The 9338-nt window shown below is 48.3% G+C and overlaps 1 protein-coding gene across 10 annotated transcripts in view; it reads left to right on the forward strand.

Annotated features, from left to right (window-relative positions):
- The window catches only part of LOC105473882 (maestro heat like repeat family member 2A), a 59301-nt gene extending 50043 nt beyond the window's left edge, over positions 1 to 9258 (forward strand). For all 10 annotated transcript variants that reach the window (XM_071073591.1, XM_011728044.2, XM_071073592.1 and 7 more), the window contains 7 exons: positions 4509 to 4658; positions 4800 to 4982; positions 5525 to 5680; positions 7279 to 7410; positions 8022 to 8124; positions 8425 to 8490; positions 8978 to 9258. In XM_071073591.1, coding sequence (XP_070929692.1) covers positions 4509 to 4658; positions 4800 to 4982; positions 5525 to 5680; positions 7279 to 7410; positions 8022 to 8124; positions 8425 to 8490; positions 8978 to 9099 — 912 coding nt within the window. In that variant the 3' untranslated portion in view covers positions 9100 to 9258. The remainder of the gene's footprint in view (positions 1 to 4508; positions 4659 to 4799; positions 4983 to 5524; positions 5681 to 7278; positions 7411 to 8021; positions 8125 to 8424; positions 8491 to 8977) is intronic.
- Positions 9259 to 9338: the final 80 nt, after the last annotated feature.

Here is a 9338-nt window from a genome sequence, read left to right on the forward strand (position 1 = left end):
CTGCATAGTAAATTTTTGGCTTTGTGGCCAACTTGGCTGTAGCAGGAAAACAGCCACAGCCAATACGTCGACCAGTGGGCATGATGGTGTCAACCAAACCTTATTGATGGACACTGGAATTTAAACTTCATGGTAATTTCATGTGCCATAAAATTTTCTTTTCTACGTTTATTTTCCCCAACACTTAAAAATGGGAAAATGAGTTTTGGTAGTGGGCTGTACAAAATCTCCTGGAAGTACAAGACCAGTCTGGGAGGCATTCACCAAACTTTTATAGGTTCTTCAGGTCCCTCCCTGTGTTCAGGCCTCTGAAAATCTTCAAAATGAGGATGGGAAGGAGCTCCCTCGTTGTGTCACCCAGGACCTGGCCTTTGATGTGTCTGAGTTTAGAATTTTCAGTGGCTAGAAGCCACACAGGGCCAAGCCCAGGTGCTGGAATCCAAGGGCCTGGTTAAGAGTCTCTGCTCAGTTGCTGATCAACTGAAGATGAAGTTACTTAGCATCTCTGAGCTTCAAGCTCTCCATCTGCCAAATGGGGGAAAGCAGTGCCTTCTTTTCAGGGCTTTGGTGAGAGCTAAATGAGATAGACCGTGTACACATTGCTTGCTTGGGAGGTAAGAGCTCATTAAATGCTAGTTAATTAGGGCTGTTTAAAAATTAGGTTCAGCTTTTTTGGTTCCATATGCATTTTAAAATAATTTTTTTTCTAATTCTGTGAAGAATGTCAATGGTAGTTTAATGGGAATAGCATTGAATCTATACATTACTTTGGGCAGTATGGTCATTTTCATGATACCGATTCTTCCTATCCATGAGTATGGAATATTTTTCCATTTGTTTGTGGCCTCTCTGGTTTCTTTGAGCAGAGATTTGTAGTTCTCCTTGAAGAGGCCCCTCACTTCCCTTGTTAACTGTATTCCTAGGTATTTTATTCTCTTTGTAGCAATTGTGAATGGGAGTTCATTCATGAGTTGGCTGGCTGCGCTTGCCTGTTGTTAGTGTATAGGAATGCTTGTGACTTCTGCAGATTGATTTTGTATCCTGAGGCTTTGTTGAAGTTGTTTATCAGCTTAAGAAGTTTCTGGGCTGAGACAATGGGGTTTTCTAGATATAAGATCATGTCATCTGCAAACAAAGACATTTTTACTTCCTCCCTCCCTATTTGAATACCCTTTATTTCTTTCTCTTGCCTGATTGCCCTGGCCAGAACTTCCAATACTATGTTGAATAGGAGTGGTAAGAGAGGGCATCCTTGTCTTGTGCCGGTTTTCAAGGGGAATGCTTCCAGCTTTTGCCCATTCAGTATGATATTGGCTGTGGGTTTGTCATAAATGGCTCTTATTATTTTGAGGTTCTTCAATACCTAGTTTGTTGGGAGTTTTTAACATGAAGGGATGCTGAATTTTATTGAAGGCCTTTTCTGCATCTATTGAGATAATCATGTGGTTTTATCTTTAGATCTGTTTATGTGATGAATTATGTTTATTGATTTGCATATGTTGAACCAGCCTTGCATTCCAGGAATGAAGCCGACTTGATCGTGGTGGATGAGCTTTTTGGTATGCTGCTGGATTCAGTTTACCACTGTTTTATTGAGAATTTTTGCATCGATGTTCATAAGGGATATTGGCCTGAAGTTTTCTTGTTTTGTTGTATCTCTGTCTGGTTTTAGTATCAGGATGATGTTGGCCTCATAGAATGAGTTAGGGAGGAGTTCTTCCTTTTCAATGGTTTGGAATAGTTTCAGAAGAAATGGTATAAGCTCCTTTTTGTATTTTTTTTTTTTTTTTTTTTTTGAGACAGAGTCTGGCTCTGTCACTAGGCTGGAGTGTAATGTGGGATCTTGGCTCACTGCAACCTCCCACCTACCAGGTTCAAGTGATACTCCTGCCTCAGCCTTTCGAGTAGCTGGGACTACAGGCGTGTGCCACCACGCCCAGCTAATTTTTGTATTTTTAGTAGAGATGGGATTTCACCATGTTGGCCAGGATGGTCTCAATCTCTTGACTTTGTGATTCACCCGCCTCTGCCTCCCAAACTGCTGGGATTACAGGCATGAGCCACAGCGCCCAACCACCTCTTTGTATTTTTTGTAGAATTCAGCCTGTATAGCCAAGACAATCCTAAGAAAAAAGAACAAAGCTGGAGGCATCATCCTACTGGACTTCAAACTATACTATAAGGCTACAGTAATCAAAACAGCATGGTACTGGTACAAAAACAGACACACAGACCAGTGGAACAGAATAGAGAACTCAGAAATAAGATTGCACCTCTACAGCCATCTGATCTTGGACAAACCTGACAAAAACAAGCAGTGGGGAAAGGGTTCCCTATTTAATAAATAGTGCTGGGAGAACTGGCTATCCATTTGCAGAAAATTGAAACTGGACCCCTTTCTCACACATTATTATACTCAAGATGGATTAAAGACTTAAATGTAAAACTCAAAACTATAAAAACCCTAGAAGAAAATCTAGGCAATACTATTCAGGACATGGGCATGGACAAACATTTCATGATGAAATCACCAAAAGCAATTGCAACAAAAGCAAAAATTGACAATTGGGATCTAATTATCGAGCTTCTGCACAGCAAAAAAGACTATCAGTAGAGTGAACAGGCAACCTACAGAGTGGGAGAAAATCTTTGCAATTTATCCATTCAAAAAAGGTCTAATATCCAGAATCTATAAGGAACTCAAACAAATTTACAAGAAAAACAATCCTATTAAAAAATGGGCAAAGGACATGAACAGACCCTTCTCAAAGAAGACATTCATGCAGCCAATAAACTTATGAAAAAAAGCTAAATATCACTGATCATTAGGTAAATGCAAATCCAAACCACAATGAGATACCATATCATGCCAGTCAGAATGACCATTTATTAAAAAGTCAAGAAACAACAGATGTTGGCAAGGTTGCAGAGAAATAGGAATGCTTTTACTCTGTTGGTGGGAATGTAAATTAGTTCAACCATTGCGGAAGATGGTGTGGCAATTCCTCAAAGATCTGGAACCAGAAATACTGTTTGACCCAGCAATCCCATTACTGGGCATATACCCAAAGGAATATAAACCATTCTATTACAAAGATACATGTATGCGTATGTTCATTGCAGCACTATTTACAATAGCGAAGACATGGAATCAACCCAAATGCCCATCAATGATACACTGGATAAAGAAAATGTGGTACATATACAGCATGGAATACTATGCAGCCATAAAAAGGAATGAGATCATGTCCTTTGTAGGGACATGGATGAAGCTGGAAGCCATTATCCTCAGCAAACTTATGCAGGAACAGAAAACCAAACATCACATGTTCTAACTTATAAGTGGGAGCTGAACAATGAGATCACATGGACACAGGGAGGGGACCAACACACACTGAGGCCTGTTGGGGGTAGGGTGGGGGAAGAGAGAGTATTAGGAAAAATAGCTAATGCATGCTGGGCTTAATACCTCGGGGATGGGTCGATAGGTGCAGCAAACCACTATGACACACGTCTACCTATGTAACAAACTTGCACTTCCTGCACATGTACCCCAGAACTGAAAATAAAAATTAGAAAAAAAGAAAAAAAATTAGGTTCAGCTTTTAAGAAGCAAGCTATTTAAATTCTTCAAATTTGATAGGGATGGATTATAAATGATTTTTTTTTTTTTTAATGCTTGCTAATAATAGTCTAGGGCTTTACTCTGGGAATTTTCCCAGAAGAGCATTTAAAATAGGTTGTGATAGTTGTATTCACTGCTCTACCCGGCCCTGAATAGGTGCTCAGTATATGTTTAAATGAACTGAAGTGCTGTAGGAAGCTTCTGTGATTGCTGATGTTGGTGTCTGGGACAGAATGGAGGTGGACTGAGTGGGAGACAAAACATTTGGAAGCTTAGAGCAACTGCGCCTAATGGGGGCTTAAGGAACTGGATGTGGGAACAGTCAATAGACGCTCACTTCTCCTGTCCCTGGACTCAACAATTTGCTGTTTAGTTTTCAGGCCTCTTTCAAACATACTCAGGTACTTGCATGCACACACGCAGACACGTACACACATGCATGCACACACACGCATACCAGTGAGGTTTTGGCTCTTGGGGTACTAGGCCAATAGTAATTCTCCTGAAAGTGAAATTCATGTTTTTTGTGCATTTCTGTTCAGATGAGGGTGGGCGTGGCTCTTGCATTTGGCAGTGGCTGTTGTTACCTGAAAAAAATGATGAAATTCCATCTATCTATCTATCTATCTATCTATCTATCTATCTATCTATCTATCAACACTTATCTAGCATTCCCCCCATATTTCCTTATTAAATCCCCACACAGACGCTGAGGCAGGTACTAGCATCACCCCCTTTTTATAGAGAGGAAACAGAGGCTGTCAGAGCCCCTCCCCTCCTGTTCACAGAGCCACCAATCTGCATTACCTCTCCTCCCACGTCCCACTTGCTGCTGAGAAATGAGCCTGCCTTGGGGATAACTGCCAAATGTCCTCCCTTCCAGTTCATGAGCGACCCAGTTCTGTACCAGGAGAAGCTGCTGAAGCCAGCAGTGTTGCTGCTGGAGAAGGGTGCCGACCAGGAGGAGGATGAGGCCCTGCGGGTGCTGTCCCTGCGTGCCCTCGGCAACATGGCCCTGGGTGCCCCCAAGAAGGTACTGTGCCCAGCCCTGCGCCCAGGTCCCGGGACTGTGCCCAGCCCTGCGCCCAGGTCCCGGGAGCTGAGGGTACAGGCCGGGTGCCCCGGTCAGCCTGGGAGGGAGGATGCAGGCTAAGGGCTGCCCATGCCCCTCCAGGTGAAGCAGTACCGGAAGGTCTTGCTGGAGAAGTGCCTGGGTGCCCTGAGGGAGCCGGTGAGCACCAGTGTGACTGCCGAGGGCATGGAGGCCTTGACCAAGATCCTGGCTGAGCTCCGAGAAGGGGATGTGGGGTCCTCTTTCGACGCCATGTCTGAGCAGTGCAGAATCTTCTTCGACAACGTGAGTCCAATGAGAGCCTCCATGAGCTTGTTCAGTGAAGGAGTGGGCACTTCTCAGACCCTAAGGAACAGATAGGCCCTACAGCAGAAAGAGCCGAGGCTCCTGCTGGGTGCCAGTGTAGTGACTGGCTGATCACGGGATCTTGTAAAATAAAAGGTCTTCCAACTTCCAGAGTCAGTGCTGTCAAGTGAGGGCTCCTGGGCCCCTGCAGCCCTGCTAGGAGGTAAGGGTGTCCCCCTTTTATTCCTTGCACCTACAAATATCCCCAGGGCACCTGCGTCATCCTGGGCCTCTGCTAGGCAAGGCTGTGCACTCAGATCCTGCACAAGCCCTCAACCAGGGAAAAGGCGGGCCCAAAGACCAGAGCAACGCCCAGCCCCTTGAGGGCTCCGAGATCCCTGCTGAAGGAGAGACTCCACCCTGACGGAATGATCCAGAAGGCTCTGCAAGGGCCAAGGCATTGGGTGTTCCTTGGAGAATGGCTGGGGTTTCGCTGGGTTTCCTGCTGCCTGCGTATCAGCCCGTGTCCATCCCGGTTGCAGGAGAGCGAGCTGCTGCGTCTGAAAGCCTTCATCCTCTTTGGGAAGCTGGCAAGGGTGGTTGGGATGTCCAAGAAGCATTTCTTCAAAGGGGAGGTGAAGAAGGCCTGGATCCCCCTCATGCTGCACTCCCAGGACCCCTGCTTCAATGCAGCCCAAGTAAGACACACCCTGGGCTTTACGTCCCGGTCTGGGGCCCGCTGTCCCCCAAGGAAACAGGTTCTTGGGTCTGCTGGCTTGGTGAGCTGCAGGATTTTCTCGTCCTTAGTCGGTTTTCTCTGAGATCCCAGAGGCCACAGCCTGCTCCCTTCTGCCCTCCATCCCTCACACAGGCTGAGGAGAGAGGCCATCCGAGATGACCTGCAAAGCCACCTCACTAAGCAGTCTCAGCCCGGTGTGGGGGGACGTGGCGTGGTGGCCGCCTATAGCCCTCCTCTGCCCAAACCCTTTCTTCTAGCAGATTCTGTAACTGGCAGGTCACTTTTGAGTATTAGGACTCAAAATACCCCAAAGTGGTCCTGTCCACTCCCTGTTGTCCTGCCCACTCCCTGCTCCCTGTGGGGCAGGTCCATGTTGGGATGGGAGCGGGCCTGGCTTCTCCCTCTCCACGGCCCAGCTCCTCTGTTGCTCTGGGGCGGGAGGAGGGAGAGGGAGAGCCAGATTTGTTAGTAAATGAGTCTTCTCATTGAGCTGCTGCCTCTCAGGCTGACCCTGGCTGGCTAGGGACCTCAGGCTCCTCACTCCCTGCATGGCCCACGACCTTGACTGCCCTCTTCTCTCCCTAGTCTCTTCCTACAGACTTGGGGGGTGGGGTCAGGAGGTGGCTGATTTGGGGAGGTTCTGCCCCCACCTAGTAAGCCTTGGGATGCAGCTGGCCCCACATGACAGAAACATAATGGCCATTTTTAGCAGATGCCTTGGACCCCAGCCGTGGGGTCACAGGACAAGTTCCCTCAATCTCTTCACTGAGGGCAGCAGTTTCCAGGTGGGGTGGAACAGGTGGCCTGGGTGGCCCAGGTGGGCCTTACAGGCAGTGAGGAGTATTGAGATGCACGCTCCCTAGACCTGGGCTTTGTACTCACCACCCCAGCTTCCGGGCTCTGCCACATCCCTCTGCCACACCATCCCTGGCCACCCTGGGCACAAAGTGTCACTGCTCAGAGGCTCCTTTACCTTGCCAGTCCTCACCACCCTCTGTCTTCAGCCCACACTGTTCTTCCACGTTTTATCGACAACTGTCCAGTGGGGTGGGAGGGCTTCAGGGAAGGAACCAGGGTGCACCCAGCAAGGGTGACCGAGAGTGAGGAAAGGGCTACCGAGGCGGAAGCATTTTGTCTTCCTGCCCTACCGTCTCCAGAAGCTGCGGCCAGCAGGATGGTCACAAGGCAGGAGCTGGTGGACTGGGCCTGGGAGGTGAGGACATGTGCCCAGTCTTGCCTGCTCAAGCCAGGGTCCCACCTCCGATCCCATGGAGGGCTGGGTCCTAGGCAGGGCTGCTGAGGGCACAAAGGTGCTGGCTGAGGGGGCGGGTGGGACTGCATCTGGCCCCAAGGGGCTTTTTATAAATGCACATGCAGCCATGTTCAAGCTGGCAGGGGCTCAGGTCCCAGGTGGCCTCCCAGGAGCCACCAGCCCCACCTTTCTTTGGCTTGGTGAGGCTTTTCTGGAACTGCCCTCTGGCTTCTTGCCAGCCTCACCCCTCCGGGGAACCACCCTGGCCTGGCTGATGCCTCTGCTGCCGTCCTGTGTCCCTGCAGGCCTGTATGGCTACCATGTTCCAGTGTGTGCATTTCTGGGGCTGGAAGTCCCTGCAGCATCCCTCAGGGCCAAGTGATACCACTACTGATGACAAGATGATCGTTTTCCAGACAACCATGTGCTCCATCCTGGTGAGAAAACCAAAGGGGAAACCAGCCCGTCCCAGGTGGCCACATGCTGCTTGGAGCTGGGGGTCCGAGATTGCCACAGCTCTTTCTTGGGGCCCTATGTTTAGCTTCTACACGTGCAATGTCGAGACCGGCACTGTGCAGCAGAAATAGAAGGCAAGCCATGTGCCCATTTCAGCTGTCTGACGTTTCTTTTAGTAGGCACATCCAGAAAAGTGCAGAGGTGAAACTAATTTTAATATATTTCACCCAAATAACTAAAACGTGATCATTTCAACATGTAATCAATATAAAAACTATTATTGTGATATTTTAAAATTTTTGGGGTACCATCTTAAAACCCAGGGGGCACTTTACCTTAATTCAGCCCAGTCACACTTGAAGTGCTCCAGGGTTACACGAGGCTTGTGGCTACCATGTTGGACAGCACAGGTTCTCTGGTCAGATGGGATATGAAAAATGCAACAGGGGACTGATAGTCCTTCACTTGCTAGCTATTCATCTGCTGTGTGACGCTGGGATGGGAGCTTGCCCATGGGAACACTCTTGGCGAATGACAGCCCATTGTCAGGGTCTCATCCTCCAAAGCTGTGTGTATCACTTACTTTTTGCAGACTCAGAAAAAGCCAGCTGTTCTCTATAGCTTCTTGCTAGAAACAATGGCCTATGTTAAAAATAACTTGTCAAGAATTAGAATCGCTGCTTGCAACTTGGCAGGTGAGCAGACAGATGTTTCCTGACTCAAGATCGCCTTTGAAGGCTGTCTGATCCACCCCACAACTCGGGGGGAGGGTGGATCATGGGTGGGGGGCATGTGGCAGAGCTGGGACCGGAGCTCAGGTCTAAGCCCTGCACTGTGCTTTCTATCCCGTTTTGATTTTGGCTTCCTCCTTGCCAATGTGGACTCAACAAAATCTTTCATCAGTGTTCTCATAACGTAAACCAAGTAAACCACAGAACGACTTGCCTGCTGACCTAATACTCGCGTGATGAGCATTTCTTTGGCTATCATTTTAGGAATTATTATGAAGCAGATGTCTACACACTATCTGAAGAAGCTGGACTTCCCAGCATTACGGAATTGTAAGTAGTGGAGAGTGTTAGATGTTGAGTCCACGACTCACCAACTCACTAGGGGAGCTTAGAGAAACCGCTTCAAGGGAAGAGCCAGAGGACCCTTTGCTGTGGGGTTTTGGGGGGCGGAGTGTTACCAGGGCAGAGAGATGCACCTGGGGAGGTCTTTCCAGGACGACAGCTATTGATGGGTGCAGTCCCTTTCATTCCCTGGGCTGTTTCTCCCATGCATAGCTTCTTATGAAATGTTTTTGCCCTGATGCTGCTACCAGGTTCTGTGGGTGATTTCTGTCCCTGTTAGGGTGGTCACTGAAGCCGAGCTGCGACGTGTGTGGAAACAGCTCCACCTGCAGTCTTCTGCTTTCCCACACAGGAGCTTCCCCATCTGCCCCTGCCCACCTTTTGCAGCCCTTGCCTGCCATCACTGCCAAGGGCATGCAGCACGTGGTCCTGACTGGGCGGGGCCTGAGCCTTCCCTCTTTGTGTTCCCTCTCAGCCCTCCAGGAACTACAGCTGGACCCGGATCCCGGGGTCAGGCGGGCAGCCCTGGAGACACTCGAAGTCTTGGATAGCTGTAGTCAGCACGGGCTTCTGGCTTCACCCCAAGGAATGTCCTAGGTGGTCCAAATGTAAGATGTAAACTGTCTTCTTAGTGCCAAATGCCAGCCCTTTTAAATTTAGTTTGTAAGAAGTTTAGTCTGTAGGAAAAACACTATTGTAAAATAACTAGTATCCTTTTCTTTCCTTCTGTTGAAATAAACCCCCATTCTCACTGGAGTACAGATGTGTGACTGTAAGGTGGTGACAGCCCAGAACCAAGACAATAGGGCAAAGGGAACTTCAGCCTTAATGAGCCA

Source organism: Macaca nemestrina, chromosome 11, assembly GCF_043159975.1.
Source record: "Macaca nemestrina isolate mMacNem1 chromosome 11, mMacNem.hap1, whole genome shotgun sequence".
Classification (NCBI taxonomy): Eukaryota; Metazoa; Chordata; class Mammalia; order Primates; family Cercopithecidae; genus Macaca; species Macaca nemestrina.